Source organism: Athene noctua, chromosome 1, assembly GCF_965140245.1.
Source record: "Athene noctua chromosome 1, bAthNoc1.hap1.1, whole genome shotgun sequence".
NCBI lineage: Eukaryota > Metazoa > Chordata > Aves > Strigiformes > Strigidae > Athene > Athene noctua.
The window spans coordinates 252,626,985-252,644,753 of NC_134037.1; the positions used below are offsets into that span (position 1 = coordinate 252,626,985).

Consider the following 17,769-nt stretch of genomic DNA (forward strand, 5'->3'; position numbering starts at 1 on the left):
CCCAAATTAAGGTATAGACAACATCTGATTGGCGCAGACACTACAGAGTGGTGCCCCATGATATACTCATTTCCTATTCTGGTGTGGTTAATTGGGTATTTCAATTTAATTACCACAGTCAATAGTACTTTCAGCTGAGTGTCTTAAGTGTTCATTTAATTTACTGTAGATTTAATAAGGCAGCGGTTGTATGTTAAAGCTGTTAACCGTCTGGATGGGCTGCAAAGCCCATCTCTTCTTTGGGTAGCTGGGGCCTGATCCAAGACACACTGATGTCTACAACAGTCTTTCTGTTGACTTCAGGAGCTCTAGACCTGGGTTCCTTGGGGAGCAGGGAGGTAGGTAAATGCCTCTGGCTGTGGGCTTTCTGCCTGGGGTATGTGAGGGAGGGTATTTTTAGGTGCCATTTCTTTTCTGTAGGTAATTTCATAAAGTAATAATAGCAGGAAGAGCAACCCGTGACTTGGGGCTTGGTAATTGTGAACTATGAGACTGATCCTTTTGGGTTAGGATTTTAAGTGAAATTTAAGAGTCTTCTCACAGCCTGGGTAAGGAGGCCATGAGCTGGGTCACACCTAGGAAAAATTAAAATAAACACATCAATATGACAAGCCTCATGCAACTGAGTGATCCATTTTAGCCCATCACAAGGTCTGGCAGAGCTGTTCATCCTCCCTCCACCTCCTATGAGTCATTAGCTCATGCCGTGGGTCAGGAAATACTCAGGTCTGCAGGTTTTCAGAACACTAACATAGTGGGAAGCAGAAAGAGGCAGCCAGCAGATATCAGCATTGTTTCTCTTGATTTCAGGGGCTCTTTTAAACAGGAACATGACTTATTTAGGCTGTGATTGTAGGGTCGGGGCTTTATGGCCTGGGAACCTGCCCATCCTATCTTCCTTCACAGTCCTACTTGCTAAGCAGAACAGTAAAATGGTAAAATACCACAGTACTGGATGTTTTGAAGATATGATAGTGCCTAAAGATACTAGCAGGTAATTGAAGAGATTTCCAGGAACACCAGGGTCAGACAGAAGTGGCCAAACGTGTACCACACAGACCTCATGCCTTGGATGAATGAGAAGAACTGGGAAACGAAGATGGGGATTTTAGGCAGAGGATGAGTAGCCAGGATCCACAGCTCTGCCATGGGACAAGCAGGAGGAAGGTGTTCTGGGGATCCTAGAGTAGCCCATCAGTGCAGGCCGTGGTGACCCCATTGCTTGCCTCCTCCTCTAGTCAACAATTTGGTTTATCCAGCAATCGCCAGTCACATACTGCCAGTTATATGATGATGACCAGTCCCAGGGCCATAGCTGGCCAGCAGGCAAGCTGCATGCGACACAGGAGCCACAGGTTCTACGGGGCTGCGAGCTCCCATGCCCCCCAGGCTTGAAGCCAGGCTGTGTTTAAAAACAAGCAGCAGAAACATCGGCAGGAACAGGACTCCAGCACATGAAATAGAGTGGAGGGAAATTCTTCTGCTGCAGAAAGTAGGCAAAAGGCAACTGGAGATGAATAGCCTGCCTGACAGTTGGCAGACATGCAGACTGTCTGCCATAGATGGTAATATAGGCACTGCAACTATTATGGCATCTAAAGTCAAAAAAGCAATGAGAAGATTTAACCTCTGCTGTCCGGGAAAACCAGCAGTGGCTTCAGATGCAGTCTGTGGAGAGAAGCCTTTGCGATGCTCGTGAGAGGCAAATGGTCTAGAAAGCTCTGCTGAGATGTGTTTGGGATCAGGGGCTAGGAGTGCCTGGGTTCGTGCTTTATTTGTACTAGTCACACAGCCAGTTAAAAAAATTATATTACTGCTGTTATTATAATGATATTGCTATCACTACTGTTATTTTCTTAACACATCAAGGGAGCCTGGACAGCCGCTCTTTATTTCTTACGTGAATGCAAACAGCGTTGAGATTTTTGTGGAGATCAGACACCAGACACATTCCTACATTCTTGTCCGATGTTCAATATTTTTCCATGAGTCAAGGAGAACAAGAATGGGCATATTGTGTAAATGCAAAACTCTGCCTTTTTTAAACTGACACGATGAATTTCAGCCCTGCCTCTTTGTCTCTCTCCTCCGAGTTGGGGCATTTCAGCCTGCCAGATTTTGTTACTTACTATCCTTGAAAACAGAGGGAGGGAAAAGTCAGGCCTTGTTAATTCATTGTCCTAGTTACCTAGCAGTGCTGTATCCTTAAGGACTGCTGAGTTTTTTTGCTCTTCTGAGATGGTGAAGAGCTGTTGCTTTCCTGCCAGCTCCATTGTGTTCCCTTAGTAAAAGTCTGCAACACTAGAGGCACTTTAAAAAGAAGCAAGGAGTCTGTTGCAATAGACATCCAACAAAAGTTCCTGCTGCAATACGCACTTCCAGTAAATGCTGGTTTGTAATCCAGATTTCAGGCTCCAGGGCTGGTTCTTAATAAAACACTGATACAGGTCAGTGTAGCTGTATCTTTTTACAGCAACAGAAAATTTTGTTCTCTGTTGCATCAGGCTTCAGTACAGATTCACAGACAAGGACATGTATGCAAACAAATATCAGCATATATGGGGTCCCTGTAATTTGAATTCCACTTGGGGAACATGGCAGAACACTTTCCACCTCTGTTTTTTAAAGTGCATGTGAAAGGTGCCACACTGATGACCTGAAGACTTAACGCACTTGTGCCCTCCAGAGCAACAGCTGCCCTGCAGACTGCTCATATTTGGCCCATGTCTCAAGCAAGACTTCATGGCCTGCCTTTCCAAAGGCTTTTCCTAAGTACAAACCACCATGGACAGAAGTCTGTGTGCAAACGAAATAAGACTTTTTTTTCTAGACTGACATTTCTTTGAATTTTTGCAGATATTTTAATAGGCTATAAAATGTGTATTCCCACACCATAAATGAGAATAAATATCTATCTACCAGAGCTATTTAACATCTTTGTCAGTGACACGGACAGTGGGATTGAGTGCACCCTCAGCAAATTTGCCAACAACACCAAGCTGTGTGGTGCAGTCGACATGCTGGAGGGCAGGGATGTGCCATCCAGAGGGACCTGGACAGGCTGGAGAGGTGGGGCTGTGCAAACCTTATGAAGTTCAGCAAAGCCAAGTGCAGGGTCCTGCACATGGGATGGGGCAATCCCAGTATTAATACAAGCTGGGGAATGAAGGGATTGAGAGCAGCCCTGCCAAGAAGGACTTAGGGGTACTGGTGGATGAAAAGCTAAACATGAGCTGGCAATGTGCACCTGCAGCCCTGAAAGCCAACCGTATTCTGAGCTGCACCAAGAGAAGTGTGGCCAGCAGGTTGAGGGAGGGGATTCTCCCCCTCTACTCCGCTCTCATGAGACCCCACCTGGAGTACTGTTCAGCCCTGGGGCCCCAATATAAGATGGACATGGACCTGTTGAAGAGAGCCCAGAGGTGGGCCACAAAGATGGTCAGGGGGGCGGGAACATCTCCCTTATGACTACAGGCTGGGAGAGTTGGGGTTGTTCAGCCTGGAGAAGAGAAGGCTCCAGGGAGACCTTATTGCAGCCTTCTAGTACTTAAAGGAGGCTACAGGAAAGACAGGGAAGGACTCTTTGTCAAGGAATGTACTGCTAGGACAAGGGGTAACAGTTTTGAACTGAAAGAGGGTAGATTTAGATTAGATATAAGGAAGAAATTCTTTACTGTGAGGGTGATGAGACACTGGAACAGGTTGCTTAGAGAGCTTGTGGATGCCCCTGTCTTGGAAGTGTTCAAGGCCAGGCTGGATGAGGCTCTGGGCAACCTGGGCTAGTGGAAGGCAACCATGGTGGGAGCGTTGGAACTAGATGACCTATAAGGTCTCTTCCAACCAAAACCATTCTATGATTCTATGAAAGCAAGTCTAGTCTAAGTAATATGCAAGCAAAGTTTCACTGAAGTGCTTTGATAACCCTGAGTATTGGTTACTCTTTCTGAGAGTGAAAAGTTTGTGAGTACCCTCTGACCTAGAGCTTCCTCACCAAGGCTTATGAAAAAAAGGGGAGTATACAAAGGGAGAAAGGAACTAATTAGCACCAAGAATGATATGGTCATTTGTCTACTAGGAACCAGTCTGCTACCTCGAGTTTCATATATAGCAGTTCACTGTGCAGCCCTTTGACTGTAATGGTTTGTAGTCACCATTAGCTGGTGGTGTAAAGGTGAAAGGCTTCACATTAGTTATAAAAATGGAAAATTAATTTTTATCCAGTCTAGTATTTTCTAAAGTCTTTTTGGATCCATATTTTGACACCTAAATAGAAGTTTGCTTTTCAGAGATGCTGAATGTGCATCTGTGTCTTTTGGAATTTAGATGGAAAACAGGTCTTGTTATTAATGTGTTTGACAATGTCTAAATGCATGAGGAGTATTTTCCAGAAAAATATGTAGAGATAAAGTCCTTGTCATAGAACCTTATAATCAAGGAGAGAGAAATCAAGTGCGGCAAAGTCCATTTAAAGACTTGGATAACTCAATGGACTTTAGAATGGGCTTAAGGAAAAGCATAATTTAGCAACTCAGATTCATCTGATTCAGAATCAGTTTGCTTGGTCAATCCATTGACCGTTTATGTCATTTCAAAGCTGCTGATCTGATGCTTTCCCTGAAGGAATCTGCATAGAAACAGAGACTGACATTTCTCAAGTGCATTGTCATTTATGGCTTTCATCTCCTCCTCCTCCTTCATAATACATATCGTTGACTTGGAGACAAGTAAAATTTATACATCTCCATTCACTCTACACTCAAAGTTTTCTACACCAGATCTGTCTTAGAAGTGAACAATAAAAGGAAGAGAGGCAAGGAACATGATTTGCTAACTAGATGTAAGAAAAAAAAGGGGAGCTGGGATGGTGCCTGGAGAGCTTGTGGAGTCTTCATCCTTGGATATGTTCAGCACTTCCCTGGACAATGTCCTGAGCAATCTGATGTAAATTTGAAGGTAGCTTTGCTTTCAGCAGGGCTGAGACCACATGGTGTCCAGAGGTCCCTTCACAGCTATGTCATTTTTTGATCCCAAAGATCTTCTAAGGAACTCTTCACTCAGACCCTTGCCACAATACTTTTATTTTCTTTATGTGACTAACATGGTAAATGGACAAGTAGCATATGAACTCTTTCTGCTGTTAGTGGTTTGCAGAGATGGAATTTAAGAGATCCACCTATGGAGCTATACAACTGCACAGGGTTTCCACTGCATAACTCTTAGTCAGGACTTACTCTAGGTGCCTGGACTCCCTTATCCAAGTCAGCAGAGCAGATGAACAGTTCTGCATCTGGCCACACCCAGTGCACCATCAATGTGCAGGCTACAAAAGTGATGCAGCACTGATGCAACAAAGCTCAGTTGGAGTTGAAGGATCCTTAGAGTCCTTGGCTGAACCATTTTCACTGTGTAACCAAAGGAATGCTGTTTCTTGTGATGGTTGTGGTATCTGTGTCCAGTCTTGCAGGAGTGTGTCTCCTTGTCACAGTGTGTTGTGTCAGGAAGGAGATGCTATTCCACTCAATCCTTGCCAAACAGGGAATTTTTTCTCATTTTGAATTTTCAAAGCCAGCAATCACAATTGGCTCTAGAATCAGGCTCAAGGCTGCTGTGGAAGAAAACACAACTTTGAGAATAGCTGTTATCTTTAAGAGGCCTAGAACTTCTCATTTTTCAGTGCTGTTTCTATTTGCATGAATTCACTTAACAACTGATTGGTGCACATAAGAAATACGTCGTATAGGAAGCATCAACTGTAATGAGTCCAATTCTGTCCCATTCACTGAAAACTATCATAGTGGCCAAAAATACCTGAAAGTTTTGCGGTCACCCTTTGTGGTTTACCACCACAGGAGATGTAAGGCATAGCTGGTAGGGATGGGCTTCTGTCCAGAACTACCAGGATCATCTTCATCAGCTGCTTAGCATCCCACTGTGTCTCATGGGACTTAGTGATACATCTAGAACCAACGATCCTCTTGAAGAAAGCTGTAATCGGGATAAAGGCATTCAGTACAAAGGCTCCTAGAAGACTGGATGGCTGCGGATACGTGAGCATCCGCAGGAAGGGTTTGCACTGACGGTCTTAGTCACTGGCATTGCTGCTCCAAGCCACAAACCACGGTGTGTGCTCAGCAGCAGGGATTTGCCTCAGAGGGGCAGAACAAAGGAGCTGAAAGGCTGCAGTGTGCAAACTGCATCACTTCATCACTCGTGAGGTTTGCCAGTCCAGCCTTGGCACTGTGTCCTTGAGTCTCTCCTCAGTCCATCTGAGGGTTGCTGAGGGCACTGTCATTGAGACTGTTTCCCACAGACAGGCCAAGACATAGCTGTCATGTTTTCTTTCCCTCTTTTATCCCTTCCCTGCACCAGATTTGGTCTTCACATATTCTTCCTACCTAGTCAGTGACCAGTGTACAACTGTTCAATGTTACATTTTAAATCATGTGATGATGGTATCTGTTGCAGAATTAACAGCTCTTGAGATACATGAACTCTATTGCAATGTCATCTTTTGCCAAAGCAAATCGTCTTGCAAAAGCTAGATGCTCTGTACTATCTCTGCTAATCAGAAAAGAAATCCAGAAAACTTATTTTAATTTTCTTCAGAGATGTCTCCATGCATTTGACTTGTCTATTTGTGCAAACATCTCTCACTCATCCTCTCCACTCTCCTTGTCATTTTTCACATTCCTTCTAATCATGATCTTGTAAGCTTTTCAGTAACTGAATGATTGGGGTTTTTCAGCTTGTAGGTGCCTTTTTCTTACCCCAGACTGCTCCTGGTCCCCTCTATCCACAATGACCTTTTCTCGCTCCTGGAGCTTTCCTTCCTGGGTGGTTGCTTGTTTCCAAATCTTTCCATTTATCCTCTCTGGTCATTTTTTGGCGTTTGGATTCTTTTAACCTTCTCATAAAATATCATCAAGATGTACTCAAAGAAAGACCAAATAATGAAAAATCACCTGAATGGCAACATGTGCTAGTCCGAGACAACAAGACATTCAGAGTTCCTGTAACCTGCTAATGATCTTCTGTTGTTTCAGAGCAGTGTTTACTATTCATTCTTGTTCTGTCATTCTGTCTGTGTTTTCAGGCTAAAACTAGAACTCAGGAACAAATTAGTAGTAAATATTTAGATACTGGTCAAATGACTCCCATTTTTACAGTTTTCCTCCAGACTTCTAAAGTGTTGGAAATAAAGGAGTTGTGAAACATGGCCAGTCATGTGTCCTTTGTAAAGCATCTCATTATCCTTGCAGCATCTCATTGATAACAATGACAAATATATCAGGGGAAGACACACAATCACCTTGATTGGCCTGCAAAACCCACCACTCCTCCCCCTTAACTCTTTCTCCCTTGCCCACTGACAACTGTAGCCAGTCCCCATGAACTGTAGACTGGTTTGAACCTTGATGTTTAATATTTCATATCCCCTTCTAAATATTTTATCATCACCTTTCATAAGTCATCATCTTCCCATTTCCAAAAAAATGTTCAGTCCCTCTTTAGATCTTGCTGAGCTCTGGATCTGTCATGCAGTTCCTCAAACTCTATCCACATCGGAAGAAAAGTTTTATCATCTAATTGGGATTGAATTTACCACTGTTCAAGTTTGCTAAATACCCTTTTGATCTGCAGTTAATCTGTTAGACTCTTATTATATAAACTTTAATAATTTTCTCTTTTATTTGTCCCTTCTATTGTCCATTCTCTTCATAGGAGTATCTTCAAAGCTCTTAAATCATTGTTAATTGTCTCCAAAACCCTCTATAAAGTTTTGCCTGTTCTGCTTGTATAGGTCAAACTCTTGCTGGGGTGTACTTGGCCAATCCTGACACAGGATGTTTAAGATGACAGTTTTGAAAATGGCTATTAAATACTGCTTTTCTTTATGTCCTTCTTAACAGGGTGAACATGCATGACGGGGAGAGGCAGGGGGAAGATGCTAATACAGGTCAAACCCAGCCATCAGGAAAGTGCAGCAACCTGTTAGAGACATTCTTTTACACAGGCCTGGATTTGATCTTAAATATCACTTGTCCACTGAAGTTTTTGGCAGAGAATCAGGACTCCTTCCTCCTAACCAGAAGCCATTTTGCCAGTTGCTCATTAAGAGTCTTAGCTGATGCAGTGATGGAAAGCAGTTCTCACTGAAGCAAGCCCTCCTTGTTCTGGCTGATACAGTCTGATGCTGGAAGCGTGACTGGGTAACAAGCTGAGGGGATTTTTTTTTTCTAATTGACAAATGATGACTGTATCTCCTATGAACTGTAACTTACCTTGCAGAAGACCTCAAGGCCGAACAGTTGGCCTAAGTGTCCTGTGTGATGTGTTGATTTGCAGGGAGAGAGAAACAATCTAAATATTTCCTTATTTCTGAAGACTGGGTGGTTTGCTGCTGTCTTCCTACATTGATTGAACTTTTGATACAGAGTGTTGCAGAGGAAATGATAGGTGCTTAGATGGGTAATAAAGGCCCATGTGTGGGCATGGATATGTGTTCTAATGAAGCTACAAAGCCTTCACACAGCCAGTTTGGAAGCAATGCTGGGCAGAAAACGAGGACCAGACTGCTCTTGGCAGTCTTTCCTTAGGTGAAATCTGCTAAGCTATTGATCTCTAAAAGGCAAATCAAATAACAGCAGCCACATTTTTAAGGATTAGGAGCTTCCCGTGCAAGACAATATATGTTTTTAATACTTTAAGCTGACTTATGAAACTGGTAAACAATGTGGAGGCTGGTGTTGGATGACCTCTTTTACATGTCTGATCATCCTGTCAACTTTTATAATGCTTTTGATATTTCCTTCTCATCAGGATAGGATCAGTTAAGCAGTCACATTTCCCACAGCTCAGGTTGCATTATGCTTTGTTCTACATTTCATGCTAATAAACGTTGACATAAATTTCTATAGATTTCACATAAAGTGATTGTTAATTTATTCATAGCTGGGGAAAATAAAAAAAGAAAAAAGAAAAAAAAAAAAAAAAAAAGAACAGAAAAGACTTATCCAAAAGACAAATACACAGCTTGCAGGATAAGAAATACAGATCTTTCATGCCTGTTTGTTTTGCACACAGTAATCACTGCTACATTCTGATTAGCAATCTTGACCTAGTTAAAGTGCTATTGTTTCTCTGTGTTCCTATTCTTCTAAAAGACTGTGGCTAGACATCATATTTTATAATCCATCAGATGTAAAATCTGCATAAAAAATATAATTATTGTGCTTCAGTAACTTGGACCAAAGCCCTGACGTTATATTTCTAGGCAGTACGCTGTGAATGATATTGATGCATTTTTAGGTTGGTATGTTCAGTTGGCAAGATATGTGATTTTTTCCATAAGTGAAGGTAAATTGTGGGATTTCTAACATGCTGATTACTATTCCAGCCTTGTTCCCAGCTAATGAGAATTAAGTGGATACTTGTCAACCAGGGAACATCCTTATTCGTTACTATAAATTCAGTTTTAGTGGCACTTATTACAGTAAACAGGGAGAAAAATTTGCGTTTACCTCTCAGTCAGCATTATTATTGACAGTGTTAGTTATGCCTGAGGATCAGCCAGAGCTAGGACACTAGTGCAAGAGGCCTTGTATAGACACCAAGTCTCTTCCCAAAATCGTTATGATCAGAAAGACAGGGATGAGCAGTGGGAAAGTTTGGGATGCATAGAGCAAAAAATCTCATGGCAACAAACCTTACTCCGTGTGATCAGAATAGTCTCGGGAACTGATTAGCTAAATGGGAGAGGAGTGAGGCACAGTAGAGGTGTGCTGGCTCAAGCTGCCACGTTCACCAACAAGGGCTGAAAGCACCTTCACCTCCTCTTCCTCACTGCTCAGAGAGACCGGTTGGTCCCCTTCTGATGGACACAGAGCAGATGACAGGAGGCACCTGGAGCTGAGCCTGTGAAAGCCAGGCTGGAGAGGGAAATAGCATCTGCTACTCTCGCATAGCTCTTTGCAACCATGGTAGGACCACCTTGATGGAACCACAGCACTCTGCAGTGCTGTGAGGACACACAGCTCTTGGTGCCACTCCCCATTGTGCAGTGTTCCCAGGGCCTCGACTCTGTCACTCAGTGCTGCATGAAAAATTAATGTTGTTTCTCAGATCAGCATCATCCAGCAGATTGGACTTTCTGAACCTGGAGTGCTAAAATCTCTCTGAAGACAACTGTCACACTTACATACTCAGCCATGTCATGTAGAAGTTGCAAACAAAGACAAAAGTTTAAAAATAAATAACTTTTTGCTGTTTAGAGAAAGTGCAGAGCAGAGGACCTGGGGAGAGGTGCTCAGAAGAGGACCGTACTGTTGAGAGATGTCAGCATGAACCTGATGCCCTGGGTGTGGGGTAGAGTGGGAACAGCCAGAGCCACTGGATTTCAGGAGATATGTAGAAAAAAAGTGGTAATGGGAGCCCTTTTGCCCATTCCTGAAAAGTGTAATCAGAAACGGGCCATGGCGGGGGGTGGTGGTGTGATCATGGCATTAGCATCTGTGATGGTCCCGGAGGTGGCAGCTCAGGGCAGTGGCCCCTCCTCACCCCATGTCACCCTAGGGTGCCTCAGTGGCTCCGCAGCTGGCCATGGTGTGATCACCATAACCGTCATGTCTGGCCAAAGGGGTAAGAAAACGAGGAGGAGGTGCCTGGTCCTCCTACACGCTGGGGAGATGCCTGCAACAGGGAGGCTCTGCACTGGTGAACCCCAATTCCTGCCTGAAGAGGCACTCCCCAGCTTGGCTCCTCTCCAGACACCGCAGGAGGTGACACTGCAGAAGGCTGGCAGCAAACACTGCCAACCACAGTTTCGAAAATGGGAGCTGCTGTCATTCAGGATCAGGCCCTAAGGCCCAGGGGTGGCTTGCCGCATCCAGCTCTGGATTGCAAAGGTGCTTTCACAGCATAAATAAGAAGTAGCATTCAGCATGTTTTCCTCCTTTGGAATGAATCACTTTTTTTGGCCACTTTCATTGTTCGAATATTTTCTGTATTTTTCATGTAATCCCTTTACCCCTTCCCCTCCCCAGATACATAAAGGATTCTGTTTACAGTGCAGCCATAGATACAGTCAGCACATATTGTGAGAAAGTCTAGGAAGTCCAAAAGGGACCTTTTAAAGTGTATTTGTCTGCTGCTTCTATATCAAAAGCATAAAATCCAAAGCTGCTTTTTTAACATCGGAAATATTACTCCACATGAATAGCTAACACTGCCATGCTGCCTGCTTCAAAAGTGTGATAATCGGTTGGGGTTTAAGTTAGCAGCATGTTACAAGTTTCGTCCCCATTGTTTGACCACACAAGCTAAGAAAGCTGCAAACCTTAGCAGGAAAATGTGAGGGGTGGGAGAACAAAGGTGGTAGGACATCTTCTGTTTATGTCTTCAGCTAATAAGGATTAATGGAGACTGAAAACTATCACGCTCTGTTATTTTCTCTGTAGATTTCTTGGAGCATTGTGGTGTTTTGGTGCAGTCTTAGTGTCTAGCTATAAACATTTTGGGATGACAGTCAGACATGTTACTAACATCTCTGTACAAGGCCAGGGATGGGTTGCACTGGGAAATCTGCAGGCACTATGGAGATGGGCAAGTCAAAGCACAGGCTGTGTTTTACTTGTCCTGAGAGCTGTAAGGCTCAAGGCTGCTGCATGGTTAACCTAGGACTTCTGTCAAGCGCTGTGCTCCTACACATTGTTAAATGAAGTGAAAAGCAAATTCTAAAGGAAGTCCAACTGAAGAAGCTGCATGAAGGGCACAAAAAAATAAGCCTTTCAGTGAAAGTGAAACCAGATAGACCTTGTAATTCACTGCTGCCACAGACAAATTCTTTTCTTGGCCATATTGGACAGTCGCTGCAGAAAGGAAAGCAAGATAAATAAAAGCACATGGCTAATGTCAGAAATGGGTCAAAGATGTGCTAAAAATATTGTTAAATATGGATATCTTGGAGAAAACAATCCCTAAAATTTCTCATTATCAAATTGTGCTTTTGCACCAAATAAGGTTTTGTTTCCATTTTCTGAAAAAACTTTTGAGCCAGAAAAAAATAATCAATTTGCAGCAAAATCCTCTAGTTCTGCATTTAGTAAAAATTTTCAACAAAAGAAAGGTGAAGCAAAAGCTTTTTTTTTTTTTTTTTTCCCCCCAGAGGAGAGATGATTTGATACCAGACTTTGATGAGCCCTAATTATTAGTTTGGTGGAACTTCTGCTGATTTAGCCTGGTGTCAGGGAGCATTAGAGAAGAAACTGCCTCTCTTAAATTCATTTTAAGACTCAGAATAATTTTTAAATAGAAATTAATTGTCCCACTGCACAGGACGTGGTGTAACACTGGGTCGTTTAGACCAAATAATCTCTGGAGTTTTGCCCTCTGCTGTTAACATCTCTGAGCAGTTTGACCAGTAACAGCACTGCGCTATCTTTCAAATGTGATCTCCAGAGCCTTAGCCCATGGAGTTTTAACTTCAAAAAATCAATGCATCCAGCACTCCCTCGCTCTAAGCGCATGAATGCCTGCTGACTCACCAAAGCCTGCTCAGCAAAAGGTCTTACAATAACACGGGCTGCCAGGAAATATATGTACTCTTTGATGGTTCATACAGTGCTGCCCACCTACCTGTGGGATGGAGCTGTGCATGGAGGGCTTCCTCCTCTCCCACTTACTGTCATGTCACTCATTTCCCATCACAGAGCCTTTCAGTATTACGCAGTTCAAGCAGTTTGAGATGTGTAATCAAGAGCCCGTTTGATCTGAGGAATGTGCTTGTGTGTTATAGGAACTTTTGCTCCATGTTTACTGACCCAAATCAATCCTGGCTTGCAAATTGGAAGAGATGGAGCTTGTAATCTGGCAAGCTCTTTTTTTACTCTCTGAAGATTCTGTGCTTTGCCTGGGGAAAAAGGGCTCAAGTACTGACTTTCAATCAGTTAGTTGAAAAATGTGATTGCTAGAAAACTGCAAAGATTTGAGTGATCTGGTCCACTCCCCTGTGAAAACAAAACAGGAATAACACTCGGGCAACAGTGCCCCATAGAAGGCAGCATTCAGATGAAATAGCAAGACAGAGGGGCTTTTGATGGACACTGCTCATCTCGCTTAACAAACATAGAGTGGTCCACTGTGAACCGCCCTGACACATAATTGGTAACAGCTTGATGCAAGGAGGGAGGAGGGGCTTCATCTCTGCTCACATCCTTCCCATGCCCTCACCATCCACATCCCAAACTCATGGGGGATGTGAAATTAGGATCTTTCCAGCAGCCTCAGTGAAGTCCCCTGAGAGTCCCCTGCACCCTTGCAGCCCCACTCACTCATTACTACTTTAGGGTGGAGACATCTCTTGACCAAGGTGGTGTCAGCACTCAGAGGGCAGTGCTTGCAAGGTTCTGGGGAGATGTGTTAAGCCAGCACTTGTTACCTCTTCTTTAGAAATGCATGGTGCCGTTTGTGGTGGGCACCTCAGCAGAGCAGATGTCATGAAACCAGGAGTCCTCCAGCCCATGTCAAGGGAGGGAGCACTTGGTTAAGGGATGTATCTGGAGATCGTGGTGCTCTTCCTGGTTCTGCTGCTGACTTGTGCATGTCACCAGGCAAACCGCTTTACAGCTCACCCATATCTGCTAGCAGCTAGTTCAAATGCAAAAGGAAAGAAGCTACTACACACAGTGCAGTGTAACACCTGCAGTTTTAATTGTATGAGAAAGCCTGGTGCAGGTGAAGACATCTTAAACAGAGCAGCTCCCTCTGATTCAAAATCTCAAGCAAAAGCAAAATTATCTCAGAAAGGCATATTAACCACATAAAGCATATACATATGCAGAGGATATATTATTCATTATCTGTTCAGCCTTTCTGCCAGCATCTGAAAGCAAAACATGTTGCCAAGTCATGTATTCTGATGACTTGGGGACTTCCCCATTTCCCAGGAAGATGAATTTGGGGACACAAGAATGATTTCTAATAAACACACTGACAGCAAAGATGATGGTAAAAGGAAGTTCAACTTACCGGGTTTTTTTTTGCAAAGGAAAGTACAGTGACTCATGTGTCAGAAGGAACACGTTAACCAAAGGCAGTCTGCATGCAAGTGACCACCCAAAACTACCCCAACAGGGGACACCTAATGACAATTGGTTACTCTTGAAGGCATAAGGTCTGTGGACTTGTACAATAAGCACCAAGATGTCTGTCCTTACGAAATGAAAACATGAATCTGTGATTCAAATGCTAGAAACTTAACTTGAGATATGAGATTTTCAGAGTCAGAGAGAGAAATTACAAGCTTTATTTTTAAAGACTAAACTCAGTGACCTGCTGATGCAATGGAAGGATAGGTGGGTACGGAGGAAATACATATTTGTCAGTTGAACTCTTTCCAAGCAGCTCAGTGGTATTCACACCAGGATAAAAGTGTCCATGCCTGGAGTTCTCTGGGAAGAGTCTTACCCATAGATAAGCCTGAAGTTGAGGGGAGTGGGGCCACACAGAGTATTACATGACCGTGGACTTCTGTACATGAAACAGCATGATATAATAATGGCATTGAAAGATCTTGTGAATTGCCCTTCCTCACTCAACCAGAAAATTAGAGTCCTCAGCGTCCCCTCTGCCCATCACAGCCTCCCAGGGTATCACAGTTTGAATGGGCACCGTTTTCTTACTGGCACTCACAGGGGTTTGTCAGATGACATTTTCCTATTGCCTCTGAGACCAGTGCCCTTCTGCCCAGGTGCAGAAGGCAGACGATGAGCCGTGTTTCCCTGCGGCATTTCGTGACATTGCTCACAGCTGAAGCACCGACAGCGTGTGTGCCGACGGAGCGAGGGCTGTTTGTGCGTGTTCACTGCTTGGTGTGCGCACCTTTAATGTGCAGAGCTAAAGATATGACAGCTGTGCTTGTTTAAAAGTGCTCTGTTCTTCTATGAACCATGTTTAAAGCAACTCTATTTGAGGGTTTCTGCACCTCACATGAGGGCATATGCACTAAGTCCAAACTTTTCAGCTCATAGGACTACATTTTTGTTTGGTGTGCACAGGGTGGGAATTTGTGTCTGCAGCCATGGCAGGTGAGTGTAGATCAGGACAGAGCCGTGAACCTCTTTCCTTCGGTAGGCCCACAGAGCTCGTGAGCAAAAGTACTGCTGTAAATATTCAAGGAAAAGGAAATAGTTACAGTTCTCAGAGCAGTGTTGCGTGGACTGTATGTTTTATAGCAGATGTTTCAGAACATAAACAATTAGGGCTTAATGTATTAATATACATCTCTGGAAAATAATCTGGCAGTATATCATGGGCCAGACCCTTGGCTGACATAACCTGACATGGCTCCAGTGGCTTCATTTTCAGTTTTGAACAAGTTAACATCTAACATTTTTAATTGTACGTATCCCTGGCCAATATAAATGTGTGCAAGATCGGGATGTCTGGATGTCATGTGTGCCATTAAAATGTCTCCTAGGACCTTTGGACTCTACAGCAGTCAAAAATGTTCTTTTGGATCATATACCAAAATCATGAGAGTGAAATCTTTACGCACTGAATAGGCACAAGGACAAATTTCATTACTGCATTAGTCTCTGCTATCTAAAAATACTTTAGATCTGACTGTCACAGTTAGATGGGAGAAACTCTAGGGCAGATATGGCCACCTCCCTGCACTCATGCCCATGGAGTACGGGGGTCTGTGATCAACAGGAGGCAGCAGTGCTTGAAAAATGCTGGTGGCTACAAGGACAGGGGTGGTGGTGTCAGGGAGATGTCTCACAACATATTTTCCTACAGTTCTGCCTAGTTTCACTGACTGAGAAAGCCCAGAGTATCTTTCTGTACTAAGCAATGCTTACTTGCCTGTTGCCTTTCAAGATCCTTCTAGCAAATAGACTACAGATTGTTTCTTCAGTGTCATCTAATGATAATTTTTTTGTGTGTCTGCTTCTTTCAGCTCCAAGGCTCCTTGAAGAGAAAATTGGTTGTAAATCTGTCTCCTGTCAGCAACAAGAGACCCAATGGTGTTTCAGAGAGCTCTTTCCTTGACATTAAGAGGATAAGAGTGGGTGATAATATGTCAGTGGGACAAGGTGGACAACATGTTAACAATTGCCAAAGCCAGTCAATGTCAGGAACTATGTCTGTGGGGCAAGGATCACAAAGAAAGGCCAGCAACCTAGCAAACAACACACATGCTAGTGGGAATGGCATGTTTAATATGACTTTGAAAGAGGTAAAGAAAGAACCAGGAGAAACCATGTCCTGCAGCAAACACTTAGATGGCCAGATATCCCATGAGAACATGTTCCCTAACAGATATGGGGAAGACTCGTGGGAACAAATGATGGATCTGGAGCTTCAGGAACTGTTTAATGAACTGACAAACATATCAGTGCCACCAATGAGTGATCTTGAGCTAGAGAATATGATAAATGCCACAATAAAACAAGATGAGCCATTCAACATTGACCTTGGGCAGCAGAGCCAGAGAGGCCCTGTGAGATCTCTGCAGATGGACAAGATGGTGATAAAAAGTGAATATGCACCAGGCATGAATCAGGCTCCTGTGGGCTCCCCACAGATGAGGCCTTCTTCTACAGGTCCAGCCTTCACTATGGCCACCACTGCCATGTCCACCTCTTCACCCATCCCTTCGGTGCCTCAGAGTCAAACACAGGTATCGCAGGTTTCTTCTGCATCCAGTCGGCCATTGCCTAACTGGCAGGAGGTGTCTCATGCACAGCAGCTCAAACAGATCGCAGCCAACCGGCAGCAGCATGCCTTGATTCAGCAGCAACAGCAGCAGCAGAACCAGACAGCCAACTGGTCCACTCTGTCTCCATCAGGACCTTCCCCTGGACCTTTCGTGCAAGAGAAAATCCCCAGTCCTTCTTTTCGCCAGCAGCAGTTCAGCCCACAAAGCTCAGCCATGCTTGGGGTACCAGTAAATGGAAACCAGTCAAAAGGGATGAACAACTATGTTTATAAACCAACCACTCCCCAGAGCAATGCCATGGACATAATCATGCAACAGAAGCCTCAGGACCTCAACAGAAACTTTATCAACAGTGCTCAGACACCACTAGAGCAGCATCATGGCAACACAAAGCCTTTGTTTCACTTTAACTCAGAGCAAACAAACCAGCAGATGCCTTCAGTTTTGGGTTCCCAAAACAAGCCTGCCCTTCTGCACTACACACAGCAGGCACAGGGTTCAGCCCCGGTGCAACAGCAACAGCAACAGCAACAACAGCCGCAGCCGCAACCTGCTCAGCCTCTCCCGAACCAGTCTCTTCAAAGGCCACCCAATGTACCCCTAGCAATGCAGCAAAAAATGATGCTTCAGAAAATGCAGCAAGGCCAGCAAATCTCAGGTTTGCAGTATCCAGTCTCTCAGCAGCATAGACAGGTAAGGCTAATTCCTCCTTATTTGTTACAGAGTCATTCTGGTCTGACTAGTAAAAAGGCTTTTCCAACCTGGCCTCATTCCTCCCGGAGATGTGTATTGGTGTCAGATAATGACCGTCTCAGCACATACTTCTGCAGAGCTGGTGCTGGCATGTTTAGCACCTACTCAGGTATATCATGGATGTACATTTTTAAGAATTTAAAGAAAGACATGCTCATAACACTTTTTTCTTAATGCAATGGAGTGAATATGTGACTGCTATATATTATGTAGATACTTGTCAGAAAGGTGAGAAAGTAGGGCAGATGCAAGCTTATTTTGGACCCCTATCTAAGTTTTCTAGCTTACAAAAATTT

General features: G+C 43.8%; 1 protein-coding gene across 1 annotated transcript in view; it reads left to right on the forward strand.

The window, feature by feature from the left end:
• The window catches only part of MAML2 (mastermind like transcriptional coactivator 2), a 219,689-nt gene that overhangs the window by 130,667 nt on the left and 71,253 nt on the right, over positions 1–17,769 (forward strand). Inside the window, exon 2 of the mRNA XM_074916835.1 lies at positions 15,959–17,413. Coding sequence (XP_074772936.1) covers positions 15,959–17,413 — 1,455 coding nt within the window. The remainder of the gene's footprint in view (positions 1–15,958; positions 17,414–17,769) is intronic.